This window comes from Myxocyprinus asiaticus, chromosome 20 (genome assembly GCF_019703515.2).
Source record: "Myxocyprinus asiaticus isolate MX2 ecotype Aquarium Trade chromosome 20, UBuf_Myxa_2, whole genome shotgun sequence".
Taxonomy (NCBI): domain Eukaryota; kingdom Metazoa; phylum Chordata; class Actinopteri; order Cypriniformes; family Catostomidae; genus Myxocyprinus; species Myxocyprinus asiaticus.
Window position 1 is genome coordinate 14,252,763 of NC_059363.1, and position 23,003 is coordinate 14,275,765.

The 23,003-nt window shown below is 39.0% G+C and overlaps 1 protein-coding gene across 2 annotated transcripts in view; it reads right to left on the reverse strand.

Moving 5' to 3' along the window:
- Positions 1–2,679: 2,679 nt before the first annotated feature.
- The window catches only part of LOC127411382 (protein bicaudal C homolog 1-B-like), a 64,870-nt gene continuing 44,546 nt past the window's right edge, over positions 2,680–23,003 (reverse strand). Inside the window, exons 9-21 of one of the 2 annotated variants that reach the window (XM_051646908.1) lie at positions 21,464–21,595; positions 20,328–20,529; positions 18,348–18,578; positions 17,437–17,591; positions 17,189–17,312; positions 14,301–14,454; positions 12,651–12,756; positions 12,518–12,557; positions 12,263–12,417; positions 5,628–5,802; positions 5,356–5,516; positions 5,154–5,253; positions 2,680–4,900 (exon numbers count right to left, since the gene is read on the reverse strand). In XM_051646908.1, the coding sequence (XP_051502868.1) occupies positions 4,770–4,900; positions 5,154–5,253; positions 5,356–5,516; positions 5,628–5,802; positions 12,263–12,417; positions 12,518–12,557; positions 12,651–12,756; positions 14,301–14,454; positions 17,189–17,312; positions 17,437–17,591; positions 18,348–18,578; positions 20,328–20,529; positions 21,464–21,595 (1,866 nt within the window). In that variant the 3' untranslated portion in view covers positions 2,680–4,769. Of the gene's footprint in view, positions 4,901–5,153; positions 5,254–5,355; positions 5,517–5,627; positions 5,803–12,262; positions 12,418–12,517; positions 12,757–14,300; positions 14,455–17,188; positions 17,313–17,436; positions 17,592–18,347; positions 18,579–20,327; positions 20,530–21,463; positions 21,596–23,003 lie in introns of both variants that reach the window. The other variant, XM_051646907.1, reaches the window with a different exon arrangement.

A 23,003-nucleotide genomic window follows, 5' to 3' on the forward strand; every position in this document is an offset into this window, starting at 1 on the left:
TACAGTATGTATTTGATTAAACACAATTTGATCATAACATATAATTAAAACATTTAACATGGAATCCAGAAAAATTAGAAAAGAAAAGCCATAATTTGTATCTATAAGGCTTTATGCAGTTCTTTTAGTCAAGTAATTTTCTGTGTAATTTCATCAAAAATCTGAGTTTTTTTCTTTTTTTTAAAATTTGTTTGGAAAGTATCGTGTTAGTATCGATACCGAGGTACCAGGGCTGGTATCGTACCGAAGCCAAAATTTTGGTATCGGAGCAACCCTAACACATACATACACACACACACACACACACACACACATACTCGCATTTATCATTATTTATTTTTTTATTTGCTTTTTTCAAGTGAGCCCCCCACCCCCCTTCAAAAGTTACTAAACCACTGGATGACAGCAGAGCAGGCTTAGCATTTGCTAGATGTCTTGGAGTTCCTTGGTTCCCGGTGAGGGGTTGTTGGTGATAGAGGCAGGGGTAGGAGCAGGGACTAGTGCTCTGCTTGCTGCTTGAGTGTGGATGAGGAGGCTATGAGGAAGGTACCTGGAGTCTGTCAAAGGATTTTTCCGGTTGGGCCTGAGGTGGAGCTAGAGTAAGGAGCTTGTTGACCCTGACGTGTTGGAGGGAGCTGCAGTAGGGGGGATCTGGGATGTCCAAGGGGTGTCTTCACGGTGGTGGGGCTGCGGTTGAGGGTGATGTCTTTAAGTGTTTTGGCAAAGATGGGGACTGCCTTTTTGTGGAGATGGACATGGTCAAAAAGGCTGCTCCAGTCCAGAGTGGGGTGTTGAACCAGGTGTACGTTGGGCTTTAGAGTACAGTATCTAACTAGACACTCAAGCGTTAATGCTTCTGATAATGTCTGGGTGGAAATCGGAGCGCAGCAGTAGGGTGGAGATGATTATTTCTGGAGTTTGGGAAGTTGGAGGATGCCTTTTCTATCACACTCCTGAGAGATGTGGCTACTCTCTCCGGCTGTCTTCTCAGGTCATTGGTGCCAGTGTGGATAATGATGTGGCTGGGGGAGCCCAACTGCTCTTCACACAACAGCTCCAGGGCCTTCTGGGTGTTTGGACACTATATTTTCTTGATGCTGTATCTGGGGAACAGTTTTGTTTCATCAGTGAATTTACCATTGGAATCAATAAGGAGTACAATCTGGGGCTGTGTTTCACTGTGGGGTGGAGTGGAGTCATCAGAAGGAGGGATGGGAGCATCAGGAGGGGTTGTGGGGGTAGATGTTGTGTTAGTTGGCTGCACTGATGAAGAGGGAGGGGTCTGCTCTCTTTCTCATATCAACTGTTCTGTTAGAGCTGACATTTGTCTTCTACATGACTCCCTGTCTTCCCTCAGCTCTCTCAACTCTTCCATCATTTTAGATTGTTGCTCATTATATTCCTCCCTCTCTCTTTAGTTTCTGAATCTCAGCCTTAAGCATCACCACTTGCTTTGGTCACTCTGTTTAGCAGCATTCACCTCCTCTTTCAGCTGTACCAGCTCTATTTCCATCTGTGTGAACTTCTGTTGTGTAGGAAGATGATCTCTTCTTTGTCCTCTCTGAGCAGCTCATGGGAGGGGTCTTGTGTGCAGTTATTTTTCATCTGCTTTGGTGTTGGGGGCTACTGCCCTCACTGGTACTCTCACTGGTACTCTTCTCTGGCAGAGCTTTCACTTTTTTTTTTTCCTTCTCCCAGTTTGGAACGCCCAATTTCCAATGTGCTTTTAAGTCCTTGTGGTTGCGTAGTGATTCGCCTCAGTCTGGGTGGTGGAGGATGAATCCCAGTTGCCTCAGCGTCTGAGACCGTCAACCTGCACATCTTATCACGTACATAGACATAGGCTTCACGCCATCCACCGCGGCAACCACACTCAACTCATCACGTGCCCCACCAAGAACGAGCCACATTATAGCGAATATGAGGAGGTTACCCCATGTGACTCTACCTTTCCTAGCCAATTTTGGTTGCTTAGGAGACCTGGCTGGAGTCACTCTGCATGCCCTGGGATTCGAACTAGCGAACTCCAGGGGTGATAGCCAGCGTCTTAACCACTGAGCTACCCAGGCCCCCGCTTTTGCTTTAATGTGGAGAAGTCCTGCTGAAACTGTTTTAGACTGCCCTGTACAATTACCATCCATTCTTATATAGGTTTACTGTTGTCATCACATCAGAGTCCTCTTCTTCTTTAATCTGTGATTTCCATCTGTTACTGATGCCCTTTCTGATTACTGTGAGGTAGTGTTGTCTAATTGCAGCATGCCAGGCTTCTGGGCGTTCTGTATAAGATATTATGTTGCTGACCTCCCCAATCTTATGTAATGTCTCTGGTTTTCCCTTTAGGAGCTTTTCCTTATGTCTTTTCTCTAAGATGTCATTGGTAGCTTTTGCTGGGTACAGAATATGGGCTGATTCTGTCATTTTTCAAATTTTGACAGTTAAAAAATAAATAAAAAATGTCATAATTTAGTCACCCTCATGTTGTTTCTAACTCGTATGACTTTCTTCTGTGGAGCACTAAAGGAGATATTAGCCTCAGTCACCAATCATTTTCATTACATTTTCATACACTGAAAGAGAATAGTGACTGAGCTGTATGAACCTTAAGATTGTGTTTGATTATTAATGTCAAATTACAATGGAATTTGTAATAAAAATGCAGACAGTTTGACTTGGCTTGCATACATTTTTTATTTTCTGAAACAATACCACAAATCTGTGGTGAACATTTTAAATATTTTTGTTTTTATTCCCTTTTTTCTGTTAATTACAGATAGGAATACTCTGGCAACACTAATCACAGGCAGCAAATGGCTTCTGTCCATTTAAGGGACACTGATTTGGAATTACAGAACATTCTTAAAAGGAATAAACATGAACATTGTTCCCTTTGTCAAAGATTTAAATGTGATCCAATTGCCAGTGTCACATCGGTAGAAAAAAAAGTACTGCCCCCATAATGCTCTACTTCAAGAGGAAGGTAGCTCAACCAATAAACAGAACAACACAGTTGTTCCCTAAGCAAAAAAAAAAAAAAAAAAAAAAGAAAGACACTATTGCAACAGAAGTTATTTCAGGTGAAAAGTGGGGAATAACTCTTTGAAAAGGGAACAGACATGATTTGTCAGATGCAAAAACAAGAAAATTATTCTTGATCACAAATCCTGACAGGATTCCCTGCTCTGTAAGAAATGTAACCATATACATTGGTTCCACTATTGTGAGGATTTATAATCAAAGTCCATACTTTGCACGTGAACCATACAAGAGTTTTACATTGGACATAATGAGCAACAAACATTACTAACATCACTGAGCAAAAATACAAGAATACTGCAAACTTTTTGTGCAATACTTCAGAAACTGTCATATTTTTTTTTTTTTTTTTCATAAAACAAACTTATGCATATAAAAGAGATTAGCATGGTTTCTTAAGATAAGTGTTAGTATTTAACAATAGATGCTTTTTCTACATGGTTTACATTCTTTCTTGTAACCTGTACCGTGAATGCACTACAAACCTTATACAAAAGGCTGCATAACCTTGATTACTCTGAATACATCCAAAGATGACACACAATCTGGTTGTAAAAAACAAAACAAAAAAACCCTAATGAAATAACAAATGAAAGTACATAAACCGATGATTTAAATTTTTTTTCCTGTTCAAGGACAGTTAAAATCAAAGACATTGAAAATCATAGTTTTAATGATGGTAGCCCTTGAGTTTATAAATGACTTTGTGCTATGAGTGAAGGATACACACGCAAATTTTCGGACACCCACACACTCGCCAAAACTAGATCAAAATGCTTAGATTTTAGACCCAATTAAATTTTTAGTTATAGCAGCTAATGCAAATAATATTTGATATTTGTGCAACAGGTAAAACGTAAATACAACTCAGAAGCAAATTTCTAAACATTATTTTTATTTTTTTTACTGCTATTCTTCACATTCTACGGCAAACAGAACAGACTTTATTTTTGCCAATAAGAAACTGAGTGGATCTACACGGATTAACATTTGATTGAGATAACTGCGAGAACATCTATTGAAGTACAAAACAAACTAAAAAAACAAATGATCTCAACCGAAAAGCTTTACCAAATTGAAAAAATTAATGTAAACTGATAATACCTCTTTAAAAAGATTAACAAAAAATATGAAAACATAATGCAACTATAAAATAAAATGTCTTTAAAATACAACAATACTGCAATGGGTATTGAAACACTGAACATGAGTACAACAGTCAATCAAAAGCGCTAAACAACATAAGCATCGCCTGGTTGTGATTACCAAGCAGTTGATCTTTGAGTGTGACCTGGAAATTTCAAGCTGAATAAGTGCTTGTGTTTGGCTTTGGCACTGGAAAGACCCCCCCCCCCCCAAAAAAAAAACAAAAAAACAAAAGTTGCATTCAACAAACAGGCAAAAACAGCAGAGTATACAGATTAAAGTGCTAGACACCAATACTGCAGCGTGCTTGCCGCTGACAGTATGGTTAGTTTATAATCTCTGTGCTTTGCCTGTTAACCCAGACTTAATGTAAGACAACATTATTGGCACATTCTCTAACAATATTGAATAATTTCCCTTTTGTGTATTTATGGGCTCCGTCGCTGCATCTCATTTTGGCTTTCCACATCAACTAGAGTCCAGTAAGAATAAGAGCTAGAGTCCAGTTTAGGTAAGGGATGCTTGGTTCACCTCTGATGCAAGACCATGGAAAGGACAGATGCTTGTGAGCAAGTAAAGATATGAGATCACCAGCAGCCACTGACACTCGCCATGTCCGCGTGGAACTGGCGTGACAGCCGACCACTGGCCCCACCTTCTAGGAAGGAGGAGCGAATGTTGGGTGTGATAAAGAGCTTCCTCCTGCTCTTGTTCAGCTCTGAGGAGGAAACATTCAAATATGATAAGTAATTAATAAAAAAATTAATAAACACACAAGCTCTGCCTTGCTGCCTACATAGACAGCTTCCTTAAAAGGCAGCAACTCATATTTGACTAGAAGGTCTTGGTGAAAGAAATGCCATACACCCAACAACTCCATTACACAACAATGACTTCCCAATTTTTCTTTACACATCCTTTATTAAGTTTTATCCTTTCTTTCTCTTTCCATTACATACAAACCAGCTGACCTGAGATCGCAAGTAGCATTTTCCTGCGAGCACCAAATGTCGTGATTCCTAGTTCCTTCAGGTCTGGATCCGTCAGGGTGACGAATGTCTGCAGATCAATCTATTAGAGAACACACACACACACACACACCAAAAATTAGCAGAGTCAAAAATAATAAAAGTTCACCATACTGATTCATTGATGGCTTTGTTCATTAATTACCTCCTGCTGCTGGAAGATGTCTGTGTACTTGCCGAGACCGAGTTTGCTGAAAAGCTCAGGGAGGTCTGTTCCTTTAAGAGATGAGCTGAGAGAGCAGCCATTACTACCCGACCTAAAGATACTGTCCATATAATTACTGCTGCTGAGATACTGTTCACCTACTGACAGACACACACAGATAAAGAGAACGAAAGTGGTAGTAAGTAAATGAGGCATTACATTGTTTCTTTAGTAAGGATAGAGTTCAATAAGTATAAGATCTTTAGTCTCACTAGATCTGTTCTTGATTCTCTTTGGGCTGCTGACAGCGGGGGAAAATTCAGAGTTTCCTGAGAGTCCGTTCCCATTGATGTTAACATTCCCGTTCCGATCATCCCAATTATCAGATTCAGTGCCATTACCCAAACTTTCTCGACTCCCAGAGTGTGACACAGACAGATGAGAGTCCTGCAAAAACATACACACATACACACAAACATGCACGCACAAAAGGATATGGAAAAAACTATTCTTTAACTGATCTGGAATCAGGCTGTGGGAAGAATTCACCAAAGAATTCACTGTTGTCTTATGCCCTGTCTACATCAGAAGCGAGCTGGCGATGCAACAAAAGCGAGAATTTCAGAGAGTGAGAACCACACATTATAGCGACCACGAGGAGGTTACCCCATGTGACTCTACCCTCCCTAGCAACCTGGCCAATTTGGATGCTTAGGAGACCTGGCTGGAGTAGAAAGATGCTTTTTCTACATGGTTTACATTCTTTCTTGTAACCTGTACCATGAATGCACTACAAACCTTATACAAAATGCTGCATAACCTTGATTACTCTGAATACATCCAAAGATGACATACGCAATCTGCTTGTAAAAACCAAAAATACCCCTAATGAAATAACTAATGAAAGTACATAAACTGATGTTTTTTTTTTTTTTTTTTTTTTTTCAAGGACACTTAAAATCAAAGACATTGAAAATCATAGTTTTAATGAAGGTAGCCCTTGAGTTTATAAATGACTTTGTGCTATGAGTGAAGGATACACACGCAAATTTTCGGACACCCACACACACCGACAAACACTCGCCAAAACTAGACTTTTTACTGCTATTCTTCACATTCTACAGAAAACAGAACAGACTTTATTTCTGCCAATAAGAAACTGAGTGGATCTACACGGATTAACATTTGATCGAGATAACTGCGAGAACATCTATTGAAGTACAAAACAAACTAAAAAACAAATGATCTCAACCGAAAAGCTTTACCAAATTGAAAAGAATTTATGCAAACTGATAATACCTCTTTAAGAAGATCAGGCACTCAGATCACTGATCACTCAGCACGCCCTGGATTCGAACTCGCGACTCCAGGGGTGGTAGTCAGCGTCTTTCCTGAGGTCCATTTATTATATTAGTGAAGTTTTTTGCACCAAAACAGTCATAATTTAGTAATATATAATGATTTTCCACCTTGTCTCTGGCCCTCTGTCTGAAACGCTTGTTTTTAAGCTCTCTGGCTCTTTAAGACTTCAGTGTAAATGCCCACTGTTATTATGATTGGCTAACATCATGCAGCCCCTCCAATTCAGCCATATTTGAAATTCAATTGGAAGAAAATGAACAGCAAGGTCCGCAGCATTATAAAATTACATTTCAGGGTTTACACATAACATACACCCAGTACTATGAAACTGTTTACTTACGGTTTTGCATTAGGTACAATAGAGTTTTTAACTGCCCTATCATTAATAATGCTCATTCAAGAGTCGCGTGACGCCATGCGAGGGTCGGATATGTACAGTGCATCCGGAAAGTATTCACAGCGCTTCACTTTTTCCACATTTTGTTATGTTACAGCCGTATTCCAAAATGGATTAAATTCATTATTATCCTCAAAATTCTACAAACAATACCCCATAATGACAACGTGAAAGAAGTTTGTTTGAAATCTTTGCAAATGTATTAAAAATAAAAAACGAAAAAAAAAATAAATAAAATCACATGTACATAAGTATTCACAGCCTTTGCTCAATACTTTGTTGAAGCACCTTTGGCACCAATTACAGCCTCAAGTCTTTTTGATTATGATGCTAAAAGCTTGGCACACCTATTTTTGGGCAGTTTCTCCCATTCTTCTTTGCAGGACCTCTCAAGCTCCATCAGGTCGGATGGGGAGCGTCGGTGCACAGCCATTTTCAGATCTCTCCAGAGATGTTCAATCGGGTTCAAGTCTGGGCTCTGGCTGGGCCACTCAAGGACATTCACAGAGTTGTCCCGGAGCCACTCCTTTGTTATCTTGGCTGTGTGCTTAGGGCCGTTGTCCTATCGGAAGATGAACCTTCGCCCCAGTCTGAGGTCCAGAGCACTCTGGAGCAGGTTTTCATCAAGGATGTCTCTGTACATTGCTGCATTCATCTTTCCCTCGATCCTGACTAGTCTCCCAGTTCCTGCCGCGAAAAACATCCCCACAGCATGATGCTGCCACCACCATGCTTCACTGTAGGGATGGTATTGGCCAGGTGATGAGCGGTGCCTGGTTTCCTCCAGACATGACACTTGCCATTCAGGCCAAAGAGTTCAATCTTTGTTTCATCTGACCAGAGAATTTTGTTTCTCATGGTCTGAGAGCCCTTCAGGTGCCTTTTGGCAAACTCCAGGCAGGCTGTCATGTGCCTTTTACTGAGGAGTGGCTTCCGTCTGACCACTCTACCATACAGGCCTGATTGGTGGAGTACAGCAGAGATGGTTGTTCTTCTGGAAGGTTCTCCTCTCTCCACGGAGAAACGCTGGAGCTCTGTCAGATTGACCATCGGGTTCTTGGTCACCTCCCTGACTAAGGCCCTTCTCCCCCGATTGCTCAGTTTGGCCAGGCGGCCAGCTCTAGGAAGAGTCCTGGTGGTTCCAAACTTCTTCCATTTACGGATGATGGAGGCCACTGTGCTCACTGGGACCTTCAATGCTGCAGTAATTTTTCTGTACCCTTCCCCAGATCTGTGCCTCGATACAATCCTGTCTTGGAGGTCTACAGACAATTCCTTGGACTTCATGGCTTGGTTTGTGCTCTGACATGCACTGTTAACTGTGGGACCTTATACAGACAGGTGTGTGCCTTTCCAAATCATGTCCAATCAACTGAATTTACCACAGGTGGACTCCAATCAAGTTGTAGAAACATCTCAAGGATGATCAGTGGAAACAGGATGCACCTGAGCTCAATTTTGAGTGTCATGGCAAAGGCTGTGAATACTTAGGTACATGTGATTTTTTTTCATTTTTTATTTTTAATACATTTGCAAAGATTTCAAACAAACTTCTTTCACGTTGTCATTATGGAGTATTGTTTGTAGAATTTTGAGGAAAATAATGAATTTAATCGATTATGGAATAAGGCTGTAACATAACAAAATGTGGAAAAAGTGAAGCGCTGTGAATACTTTCCGGATGCACTGTAAACGGTGAGCTCTGCGCACTTTGCTAGTTTTTAATACTTTTTGTGAGATTCGATACACTCTGTTTCATAACTGTTCTATGAAGAAATTATGTCAAAGAATTCAAAAGCCTCGGGCTCTGGAGACATTAGAAGACCCTTACATGCTCAAGCTGAAGCCCCTGACAAGGCAACAGACCAGGGACTCGGTTTGGACGGTGCGGCGGGAGAAATTCATCACCAACTGTCAAACATGTCTGTGATGCTGATGAAGGCTGTAGCAGACCTGGAGGATCTTGCTGTAATACGTCGATCGATTACGGCGATGGAGGCGAAATACTCTGAGTTGGTTACAAGATATTTAGACGTCGAGAAACGGCGATTATCTGGAGTCATCAGAGAGGGAGTTAGCTGCTAATCCGCTAGCGACCAAAGCAGATTTGCAGCGGGTTTGGGAAAAGCTGGAAGACCTTGAGAATCGCAATTGACGAAACAATGTCTGAATTGTTGGAATTCCTGAGAAAAAGGAAGGCCGAGATATCGTGAAATTCCTAGACAAGCTCTTCCCGAGTCTGCTTGACATAACAGGCCATAAGCTGGAAATTGAGCGAGCTCACAGGGTCCCGGCTCGCAGATCTGTGGAGGGAGACAGGCCCCAATAAATTCTGGCCAAATTTCTGAGATCATCCGATAAAGATCTCGTGTTATGCGAGACGAGGAGCAAAGGAAAGCTTTCTTGGAAGAACCACAAAATTTTCTTGTTCTCAGACTTTGCGAATTCAACAAGAGAGAAACGTGATCGATTCAATGAATGCAAGAAACTCTTACACCAACGGAAGGTCGCTTTTGCACTGATGTTTCCGGCCAAACTGAGAATAGATACTAAGGATGGCCGCAAAGTATTTACATACCCACAACAAGTGATGTCTTTCATAAAGTCAATGGAATGAGTAAGTTATTTTGGTGATTTTCATGGTGTTCCCGAGTGATCTTGACTCCTTAAACATACACTTGATTGTCCGAGGAAGCTGGGCACCTTCTTTGTTTCTTTTTGTGCTGGTTCTGCCTAGCGGCTGTAGTTTGTTTTGTGGAATAACACTCCTTTGGGACAGTTGTGGATAAATCTGCTTGTTCTTTGTGCTTGTGCCTCCTATTGGATGGAGTTTGTTTTGTGGAATATTTTTTTGCAGGACATTGGAAGGATTAGGTCATCTGCTGCACTTATGAACAGCCGGCTCACTGAATATTAGTTTGACTGCCCGAGGAAACTGAAGGTTTATATATATATATATATATATATATATATATATATATATATATATATATATTATTATTATTATTATTATTATTATTATTTGTGTGTGTGTGTGTTGGTTCTGCTTAAGGCTGGAGCTTGTTTTGTGGAATAACACACCTTCGGGACAGTTATATGGATGAATCTACACGTTCTTTGAGTTTATTCTGCTTATTGGCTGTAGTTTGTTTTATAGATTTTCTTCTGTTATGTAATTCTGTCTCACAAAATTTGTATAGAAGCACCGACTGGAGCAATCCGATGGCAAGTTTGTCATGGGGGCTCTCGTAGGCATACATGGACTGTTTGAGTTTAGAGGGATGCACGCCGGTTGGCGCTCTCGTGTGTGGGGTTAATGTGCACATTTTTCTTTTTTCTGTTTATTTGGTTCGGGGGGAGGTTCAGGGTTGGATTGTTGCAGTAATGTTGGAAAGTGGTCTTTATACTCTTGTTTTTGACACAATCTATTTTTTTCTAATATATCAAAATGTCAAATGATAATATGAGTGGATTATCTCTCTCCACGTGGAATGTGAATGGGTTGGGGCACCCCATAAAAAGAAGGAAGGTTATTTCATTTCTTAAGTAAAGAAATTTGATATAGTGTTTCTTCAAGAAACGCATCTTTCCCCGCAGGAAGCTGAAAAATTTGGGAAGATATGGGGTGGACATGTTTTCTTTAGTGCTGGCTCAAGTAAGAGAGGGGGATTCATTATATTGATAAGTAAACATCTACAATTAAAATGTCTCAAACAGATTAAAGATAAATTAGGAAGCGTCATTATAGTTTTAGCAGAAATTCAGGGGCAAAGGTTGGTTTTGGCTAACATTTACGCACCTAACGCTGATGATCAGGGCTTTTTTATAGATCTTGAAGGGATGTTGCCGCTGGCACCCCACATGATATAATATTGGGAGAAGACTTTAATCTTTTGATGGACTCAGTCCTTGATCATGGTGAAGCAAAAGTGTGTAAGCCCACTAGAGCAACATTGACGCTTCATAGGATGTGTAAAAATCTTGGTCTTTTAGATATTTGGAGACTACTGAACCCATCTGGTAGGAACTATAATTTTTTTTTCCATCAGTCCATAAGATCTATTCTAGAATAGATTTTTTTTTTAAATATCTAAGTCCCTCATTTCATCTTTTGTGGATTGATCAATTGGAAACATTTTAGTCTCAGATCACGCCTGGTGAGTTTAGAGGTGTTGCCACGTACGGAGAAAAGGAATCATATAGGTCGTACTTTAATGTATCCCTTTTGCAAAATCCTGAATTCCAACAAATGTTTAAGGCTGAAATCAATGTCTATATGGAGACCAACTGGTCCTCAGTATCCTCTGTGGGTGTGGCTTGGGAGGCACTTAAGGCGGTTCTTAGGGGTCAGATCATACAGTATGCCTCATTCATCAAAAAGTCCAAAGCACGAGAACTCATGGAGTTGGAAGGGAATATTAAAAGTGCCGAGGCAGAGCTGAAACGCCGAATGATGTCTGATGGCCTCAGAGAATTGACCCGATTGAAATGCAGATATAATACTATTTTGTCACAAAAGGTGGAGTTTTGGCCATTCAGGGCAAGACCGTCATACTTTGAGTCGTGGGACAATGCAGGGAAGCTTTTGGCTAGATATATAAAGCAGAGAGAGTCTTTTTCTACCATTCCCTCAGTGAAATCTGCTGGTGGTGAAATTTTTACCTTAGTCATTGATATTAATAATGCTTTTAAAGAATTCTATCTTGATCTTTATAGTTCCATGTCTTCATCTACTGATGAAGAAATAAAAAATTTGTGGAACCATTAGAACTCCCTAAACTGATGATTGAGCAAAAAAAATCTCTTGATTCTGAGATAACCTTGGAGGAGCTTGACAAGGTAATTAAGGCCCTGCTACAGGCAAGGCTCCAAGGCCAGATGTCTTTGCCACTGAATCTTTTAGATCTTATGCTACAGAATTGGCTCCACTTTTGCTAAAAGTTCATACAGAATCATTAAAGAATGGAAAGCTTCCGCCCAACCATGACACAAGTCCGGATCAGTCTGATTCTTAAAAAGGACAAAGATCCAAGTGAGTGTAAAAGTTACCGTAAAATTTCCCTGATCCAGCTAGACGTTAAAATATTGTCAAAATAAATGGCACAATTCTTGGTGAATTCCCCCCTGTGAGTTTCTGTTTGTGTGTACCTCATATGTCGTGCACATGCTGGGTTTATATGGCACACGGTTCACCCTGTGCAACTCTTTCATGCACTCTGCTGGCAATGATTTAGAGAAGCCCAACCCACTCCAGGTATTTGTCGGGGTCCGAATCTCTGTTACAACTGGCTTCTTTAACATGGCTATACAAAGACAACACATGTTAGCCACTTCTTTAGCTACAACCTAGCTGGTGTCCTTACATTCAGGCATGTTTAATCAACAGATTAAGTCTTCTCTCACCTTTAGTGGCTAGTAGCTTTTTTTTCTCATAGTCAAAAGCCTGAAACACAATCAGACACAAAGCAGGTGAGTAAATGTGTTCTAATTTTTGTACACTTGTATGTGAGTAGTGTATGTGTATATGTGTGCGTACCTGTAAATGTGGTGCAAGTCTTCTTTCTGCTGCTCTCTCACTCCCTGGCGCTCTTTTATCAGTGACTGTATTCTCACATTCAGAATCTGCCAACACACACTCCACACTACATGCAAACATACAACATTTAATGACCACCTCATTGTGGCAGTGTAACGTTAATAGTTAAAGGTGAAGTGTGAATTTTTTTTCTATGTTAAGCCAATAATGCATACCTCAGGTCTTTAGTGACCCTGGACCTCATTCCACCCACTGTACCTCATCCATTTTTTGGAGTTATGCCTCTTTAGTATTCCTTAACTTTTCTCTTCCAAATAGTGTAAAAAAGGCAAAATTATATATATATATATTTTTTATAACTGCTTAATTACCAAAACTGCATGGGGTCATTAAAGACCTGAGATATGTAATAGTTTTTGAATAAATAATATTTTTATGATGATTTCATATCTATATAAGTTTACTATCACAGGATATCTATTTCTTTGTTTATTACCAGTCAATTGAATACTATATCACATTGATTTTCTATGCGACAATGGTGAATTATCCATATGCATGTACACATACGTATTATAAATGCTATTTTTTGCTCAAGGTGGCACTGATGTTTCAGTGATTGACTTGATTTACATTTGACATTGCAATTTGACAAAGTAGTAATGTGGAAGTAAACTATAGCAAGTGTAACATATTAACAGTATGACTCAGCTCAGATATGGGTGTACTGTAATACTGAAAGTTATGTTAGTTGTGCATCTATTTAGATTTAAAAAGTGCCTGAAAAAATACATACGTGTAGCTTATTTGTTATGCAACAGGCTATTTTAGTACCAATGGGCCATCTAGAGCTCTGCGCATGCATCAAGCAGATGTACAGTGAAAAAAAAAAAGAGTTACATTTTGGTCTTTTCTCACCAAAAACTAATTAGATTACTTCAGAACACATTGATTAAACCACTGGAGTCATATGGATTACTTTTATGCTGCCTTTCTGCGCTTTTTGGAGCTTCAAAGTTTTATCCACCATTCACTTGCATTGTGTGGACCTAAAGATCTCAGATATTCTTCTACAAATATTTGTGTTCTGCAGAAGAAAGAAAGTCATACACATATCTGGAATGTCATGACGGGCAGTAAACAATGAGAGAATTTTCATTTTTGGGTGAAATATCTCCAATGTACTCTGCCAATCAGTGTTTCAACAGTGTTTCAAAAAACTTAATTACTAAGTCACTTTGGATAAAAGCATCTGCTAAATGACTAAATGTAAAAGTAATGTAAATATAAAATGTAAAATCTCAAAATGTGATTCTGGGTCAATGTCACTCAAAATGATGGAGCAGGTCACAAATACTTTCTCCTATACCAGCTTAATATACACAGATAACAAGAAGCAATTCATTAGTAGGTTGATTCCTTAATAAGTGTAAAAACTGTCGCAACATTGCTCTGTTTGTTTGAGCATTCTGACCAGCCTTTGACAGCCAGTGGCATGAGTTTGGGGCAGGACCAGTGAAAGACGGGGGGACAAATTGAAAGCAGTCATTATTTTGCATTACCGGTTGGTGCCATAGATATTATACACTTCATCTTTAACATCACTGAATTGCCATGATAATGGCAAGAAAAATGTATGACTTAACATACTGCAGAAGCGAGTTCTTGGTTCTCTGCAGAAGTTCCACCGTTTGTCGTTTCACTGAGGATGCCGTGCAGGAGGTCAGCATCTGCTTTAGTTCACTCCCATTGGCTGAATGAGACGGGCTCCTGGGCATGCCCACTTCAACAAAGGTATCAGAGCCTGAAACACACATACATGTGTAAGATTAAAATGTTTCCTTTCTTTATACAGTGAACACAGGGTGGAAAGAATAATGCCACAAACAGTGACACTGAGATGTACTGTAATGTTTATCATCATAAAGTATTGCCAAAACAGTTCTCCACCCCTGCTGCTTTTGGAAATTGGAAATTGCAATACAGTGGAGCCCAGGATTCTGGAAAAAAGTTCTACTTGGCATAAATGCTTGGCATGAATTTTCACTGCCAGTTAAAGGAATACAGTTGTGCTCAAAAGTTTGCATACCCTGGCAGAAATTGTGAAATTTTGGCATTGATTTTGAAAATATGACTGATCATGCAACAAAACTGTCTTTTATATAAGGATAGTGATCATATGAAGCCATTTATTATCACATAGTTGTTTGGCTCCTTTTTAAATCATAATGATAACAGAAATCACCCAAATGGCCCTGATCAAAAGTTTACATACCCTTTAATGTTTGGCCTTGTTACAGACACACAAGGTGACACACACAGGTTTAAATGGCAATTAAAGTTACATTTCCCACACCTTTTTAAATTGCAATTAGTGTCTGTGTATAAATAGTCAATAAGTTTGTTAGCTCTCACATGGATGCACTGAGCAGGCTAGATACTGAGCCATGGGGAGCAGAAAAGAACTGTCAAAAGACCTGCGTAACAAGGTAATGGAACTTTATAAAGATGGAAAAGGATATACAAATATATCCAAAGCCTTGAAAATGCCAGTCAGTACTGTTCAATCACTTATTAAGAAGTGGGAAATTCAGGGATCTCTTGATACCAAGCCAAGGTCAGGTAGGCCAAGAAAGATTTCAGCCACAACTGCCAAAAGAATTGTTCAGGATACAAATAAAAACCCACAGGTAACCTCAGGAGAAATACAGGCTGCTCTGGAAAAAGACGGTATGGTTGTTTCAAAGTGCACAATACGACGATACTTGAACAAAAATGAGCTGCATGGTCGAGTTGCCAGAAAGAAGCCAGTACCACAAAAAACCCGGTTACAATATGCCCGACAACACCTTGACACGCCTCACAGCTTCTGGCACACTGTAATTTGGAGTGACGAGACCAAAATAGAGCTTTATGGTCACAACCATAAGCGCTATGTTTGGAGAGGGGTCAACAAGGCCTATAGTGAAAAGAATACCATCCCCACTGTGAAGCATGGTGGTGGTTCACTGATGTTTTGGGGGTGTGTGAGCTCTAAAGGCACGGGGAATCTTGTGAAAATTGATGGCAAGATGAATGCAGCATGTTATCAGAAAATACTGGCAGACAATTTGCATTCTTGTGCACAAAAGCTGCGCATGGAACGCTCTTGGACTTTCCAGCATGACAATGACCCTAAGCACAAGGCCAAGTTGACCCTCCAGTGGTTACAGCAGAAAAAGGTGAAGGTTCTGGAGTGGCCATCACAGTATCCTGACCTTAATTTCATCGAGCCACTCTGGGGAGATCTCAAATGTGTGGTTCATGCAAGACGACCAAAGACTTTGCATGAATGGACAGCTATACCACCTGCAAGAATCTGGGGCCTCATAGACAACTATTGCAAAAGACTGCACACTGTCATTGATGCTAAAGGGGGCAATACACAGTATTAAGAACTAAGGGTATGCAGAATTTTGAACAGGGGTCATTTCATTTTTTTCTTTGTTGCCATGTTTTGTTTTATGATTGTGCCATTCTGTTATAACCTACAGTTGAATATAAATCCCATAAGAAATAAAAGAAATGTGTTTTGCCTGCTCACTCATGTTTTCTTTAAAAATGGTACATATATTACCAATTCTACAAGGGTATGCAAACTTTTGAGCACAACTGTATTCCGGGTTTAATACAAGTTAAGCTCCATCAACAGCATTTGTGGCAGTTGTACTCAAATGTACTCAAAAACTCTTTAGTGCCCATTCACTCTGTTGTTTGATATGCTGCTTTACTAATGTGCCGTCTGCAGCCGAAAGCCATTCACACATCTGCCCAAAGATATGCCTATCATCATTCTTTTGTCTGTATTCTGCCAGTTAACACTCTTTTATAAACACATTTTTGCAGTAGTATCAGTGTCATCATTAATTACAATAACAGAGTGTAATCGGCGCATATTATGACCGCGGATAGCATGTTAGTGCATTAGCACCAAGAATGCAAAAGTTAAACATTGCAAATTACATATTATCTACTGCACATGTATATTACTTTAAATCATCATTGAGTAGTTAAAACAGCTCCTTTTATGATCTCAAGTGAATTCTACTTATAAAAGGCATGAAGTTATTGATATCACATTTTAATGCCATACAAGTCGATGTTTTACATGTAGTCTTGTGCATTCTCATACTTCAATGTATCTCTAAACACCTCCAGCGATGTGGCTGGTGTCTGAATGTTCGCAAACAGTATGTCATTACTCAACTATTTCAAACGTCTTTTTGGCTCTGAGCTAAGAAGCACTTCGTCGTGAGTGTGCTGGGGCCTTAAGTCATTTAATTTAAGCAATATGAGGATGTGCAGATGATGACACAATTGGACTGACCAAATTTAGACATGTGAATAAGTGAATTCAGGCACAGATACGACAACAATTTTGGAAGTTGCATTCAAAATCCACTTGGCTTAAAAATCTGAGGGGGCACATGCAGTTTGAATGGGCATGATGCTTTAGGATCCAGAGAAAACATTTTGTAATGTGTATGTGTGTTCTGTACCTTCATCTGTTGATTTATTGGAAATGGATTCGGATTGGGCGTGTCCGATAACTTCCTGGGCAGTGTCACAGTGGGCGGGGTTAAGCGATACAGAGGAGATCCTACTGTACACAGAACTGGCAAGCTACAACAAACCCACACACACAATCACAAACAAACACAATGGCCTCCAGCAGTAACAAGCACAGGAAGCATAATGAGTCTAAAACAAAACAGCACACAAAAACAAACTTTGGTAAGATTCTCACATGTCCATTGAGATGTTCGGCGCTGGCTGGTTTGTGTATCGGTGCGAGTCCAGGTGGAGGGGACGGTGTGTGTGTTTGACTCTGGACGCCAGAGAGAAGAAGACCACTAAGAGTCGCCTGAGACACAGACTGCAACATCAGATCGGAGGAAAACCCTGAAACAGAGAGAGATGGTTTACTTTATATCCAAATCTGAACCCGTTTGATGCTGGTATTAACAGCTCATTTGCTCCTCCTTTTTTAATTCTCCTTGCATTGCTCAGTCAACATTCTCATTCTTTGTATGGAAAATAGAGCAGTTAATTTTTTTAATTAATTAATTGTATTTATTTATCACACATTATACATTTTGCACATATACAGTGAAATTCTTTTTTTCACATATCCCAGCTAAGCTGGGGTCAGAGTGCAGGGTCAGCCATGATACAGCACCCCTAGAGCAGTTAGGGTCAAGGGCCTTGCTCAAGGGCCCAACAGTGGCATCTTGGTGGTGCTGGGGCTTGAACCCCCAACCTTCTGATCAGTAACCCAGAGCCTTAACTGCTGAGCCACCACTGCCCTGCAACATTGTCAACATTCTTCAAAATTCTCTTGTGTTCCATGGATGAAAGAAAGTCATATGAGTTTGAAAGGACATGAGGATGAATAAAAGATGATGGAAAAATAATTTTTGGGTGAACATCCTTTAATACTAGGTGTTGCCGCCATGACAGCTTGTATGGCTGTTTTAATGGCAAAAACACGTAAAAAATAAAAAAAATAAAAATAGGTAAAACAAATAAAAACGTAAATAATTGATTCTGGACTGACTTTCTTAAAAACAGTGTCGAGGGTATCAGTAGAAATTAACACAAGGACTCTATGTATAAACTGACTGTGATATATGTGGTTTATGAGAGACTCAGACTCACCTGCTGTGTTAGCTGTTGAACTGAAGGCACTGGGCCAAAGAGACGCTGTGTGAACAGGAGCATGTGAATGTGTGTGTGAATTAGCAGGTGTGTGAGAGGGCGTATGAATATGCTGTGTGTTGTTCGATGCTCCGTTCTGGATGTTTAACACAGAGCCCTGTCCGTTAAGGACACAGTTTGGGTTGGAGGAACCGTTTGGAACGGGGCTGACTGAAGACCTTAGAAGACCAACTGAAGAGACAGGGACAGAGAGAAGATCAGAGAGGAATGCATATGATATTGCAGCAATATTAAAGAAATATTCTGGGTTAAATACAATTTAAGCTCTTTTGACAGCATCTGTGGCCTGCTCTTGATTACCCCAGAATGCAAAAGTATGAAACAAATTACATGACTATGTGTTAGAATTCATATTAGTAATTGCAACTGCATTAAAGGAATACTCTGTTTTAAAATCTTAGTGATAATTCACCCAAAACCAAAAATTGTCATTTATTCACCCACATGTTGCTTCAAACTCCTATGACTTTCTTCTTTGAAAGGAGATGTTAGGCAGAATACTAGTCTTAGTCAAAAGATGCAATTAAAGTGAATGGTGACTGAGGCTAACATTCTGCCCAACATCTCCTTTTGTGTTCCACAGAAGAAAGAAAGGCATACAGGTTAGTAAAAACGTGAGTGTGAGTAAATGATGACAGAATATTCATCTAGTTTTTTTTAATTATTTGTCTTTTTTCCCTTTAAATTGTATTTAACATGGAACATTCCATGAACAATGTTAAAATTACTAATATGAATACTAAGACATTCTAATTCGGGCTGTCGATTTAACGAGTTGATTTAATGCGATTAATTATATTAAAAATAACATGCTAAAAAAATGTATGCAATTAATCATGCCCCTGGACCATAATAAGGAATGCTTCCGAGTCTCAGTCAGCAGGGGGCAGTAAGCACAACTCCAGCTGAACAGGCAACATGCAGCTATCCAGACAAAATGCAGGGTTCAACTTAATGCAAATAGTTTAACTTAATGCTACGTTTATGACGCGACGCAACCAAAGTGAGACTCTCCAAAAGCGCTCTTCCGACACATATGTACAAAGACGCGACCTACGAAAAGCCCATATAATAAGTGTACCTCGGTGAGATTGACGAGTTCAATTGCAAAACGGATTGCTGTTGACTGTAGGCCAATGATATGCTTATGTTCAATGTTATGGAAATAATAAATGTATTGCCTTCTAAAGCCATGCTATTATCTAATCAATTCTTTCCTTTTCTGCCACTATAATGTAATGTATAATAATTCAGATAATTAGAATACATTACATTATACTGGCAGAAAAGGAAAGAATTTATTAGATAATATAAAACATGGCTCGATGTCAATCAATAATTTTTTTAAATTAAATTAATTACTTGACATGCTGATTAATCAAATTAATCACAATTAGATTAATTAATCAGCATATCAAGTAATTAATTTGATTACAAATTTGAACCGATTGACAGCCCTTATTCTGATGCATGTTACCAATGTTACAATGTTCCTACAGTAATTTAAATATTACAGGTAGTGACCTTAACTGCAAACTTAATATTGTACTGCAAACAAAGGCATAACCATAAAGATCTTTAAAAGAGCGCATTATGAAAGGACTGCACAACAGAAAGGACTGTTTTAACTCACACTAATAGTGTGCGAGCAAGTCTGAATATGGAACACAGACAAACACACACTAACACACACAGCTGTAGCTACTTATGGAGCTGTTTGGCAGCATGAACTGTAATCTACAAACACAGACAGTAGTAATTATAGTGACTGCATCTAAAGCAGCACTGTGTGTGTCTGTGTGCGTAAAGTATGGATACAAACAGGCTTTACTTAGAATGCACAATCAAGGAATTACTTAAAGATTGTAAAGCCAACACTGAGGTTTAGTAATAAAAATCTATACATTAACATTACATTACCCAAAGTGCTTAGCCTCAGTCCAGCTGAGGCTAGAGTGTCCTGTCCAACAGAGCCAATCAGGGGAGGGGAGGCAGAAGTATGTCCGTTAACAGCGACAGGACTAATGGAGGAGGGGACGCAGCTGGACTCCAGCCCCAACAGAATCCTGCGTACCTCATACATGCTACCAGCATTCCTTTCCACACTCTTCACAATCACAGACTAAAAGACAGAAAGACAAAGAGGCACAATTTATCATTGTAGCATTGGGAAGTCGTTTATAAAATCCCTTGTTTATTTAAAAAAAAAAAAGGGAAAATATAATGGTTACAGAAAGGCACTTACAATGGAAGTAAATGGGAAGATCATACATGTTAACATGTGATAAAATTACTTACTAACCTTATCTTCGTTGCCATAGTGAACCAACACCGGTAAACCCTGTAAGTGATTTTATCACACTAAAATTGTGTATAACTGTGTAGGGATTTTATCACACTATGTTAACATACGTATAAACCTATTATGTTTGTATCTTGTGGCTATACTTTTGAAACAGTGTATATTTCAACATTTATGGACTGGCCCCCATTCACTTCCATTGCAAGTGCCTTACTGTAAACATGATTTTTGCTTTTTGTTTTTTTTAAAATAAATGAGGGACGGGTAATAATACACACATATTTTCTATGGTAATCAACATTATGCAACAAATGCTGTCAATTGAGTTTAACTTGTATTGAACCCAAAACATTCCTTTAAATGAACAGGTTCAAAAAAAGATTCAACAAATCATTTGAATCCCTGTACAGAAGTCCCTATGCTGCATTAACATCTCTTTTGTAGAAAAATGACAAATCGAGCTACTACTACTGTTTATCATTATGTTCTTGATCCAGTTATATAACTTGGGATGTTTACCAATTTCATCAGTTGTATTTGGTGTACATTTATCTCTTCAGGTCACCCAGATCCTTATTGTTTATGTGCTAGACAGAGGTTTTGATTTGCTTTGATTGTAAAAAAATAAATGATATTGTCTAGTTAACTACTTTATATTAGTAGCTTGACTGTAGTTTAACTACTTTAAATTACAAGTAGGATTATAAATAATAAGCAAGGAAGTCTCACTTGTATGTTTCAAGGTATTTGTTACCTTGCTGGGTTGTTTCGGTTTGGGTTTAATACTGATGAAGACGTCTAGGTGCTCCATAAGTAGAGTGATGACCTGAGACGCCACCTCCATCTCCTCCTTAATATCGAACATCAACACCAGCGGCAGACAGCCCTGAAACACACACCACAGATTCTTGAGACATGAATTAAAAGATGTTGCACAACCTGTCATTAATTTTGAAAATAACAATTGCACTTTGAAATTAATCAGAGATGATCATTAAAATGTTTATAACACAAATTTTATTTAACATTTTAAGTAACTGTGCTTATGTTTTCTGTCACAACCATGATCTGTCAACTGCATCACACAAATTGTAAACCAAGTTTTTTTATATAGATATTTTGTTTTAAGTTGGCCCTATTAGTAGCTAGCAACACCAGAAAAAAAGGTTAATGCATTTAATACATGTGTGATGTGCAAAATATGTTTTTTTTTTCAACACCGTTAGCTGTCAAGAAAAAAATTCAATAGATGGAATCAGTTTGAATCCACCCTGTAGACTCAATTAGGTCCAGATTTGTAAATACAAAGGCAATAGTTCACCCGAAAATGAAAATTCTCTCATCATTTACTCACCCTCATGCCATCCAAGATGTGTATGACTTTCTTTCTTCTGATGAACACAAAGGAAGATTTTTAGAAGAATATTTCTGCTATGTTGATCCACACAATGTAAGTGAATGGATACCAACATTTTGAAGCTCCAAAAGCACATAAAGGCAGCATAAAAGTATTCCATAAGACTCCAGTGGGTAAATCTATATCTTCAGAAGCAATATAAGTGGTTGAGAAACAGATAAATATTTAAGTCCTTTTTTAATATCAATCTCCACTTTCACTTTCACCTCCTTTTGTTTTTGGCAATTCACAGTCTTCCCACATATCGCCGCCTAGTGGTCAGGGAGGAGAATTTATAGTAAAAAAGGTACATTTTGGTACCCATTAACTTGCACTGTGAGGACCTACAGAGCTGAAATATTCTTCTAAAATTCTTTATTTGTGTTCTGCAGAAGAAAGAAAGTCATATACATCTGGGATGGCATGAGGGTGAGTAAATGGCGAGAACATTTTTATTTTTGGGTGAACCATCCCTTTAAATACACATAATTTTTCTATCTGATGGTGTTGAACCATATTGGGAGATAGGCAAGGAAAAACACACATTTTGTAAAAAAAAATCTGAAGAAGCAGGAGGTTGCACACAAACGTGCGAATACCTCTGAACATGTTTAACAGAAGAATCCAAAATAACTTATCCAAAAGATAAATAATTTGTTTTCAGTCCTGTAGCATGCATTGTTCCAGTACTCAATAATCAGTGTCATTTAGAGTCACAAAATAAATACAAGCACACACGCCCACACCACATAAGAATGTCCCCTTCAGGAAGTGACAGGCTATAATCTATGTTTTATGTATACACTCTCTCGCTCACACATGACCACTACGAGGCCTTAAATGAGATTAGATTACAGATTATAGACTAAAACGACAAACTGCTAAATCTGGATTTCCT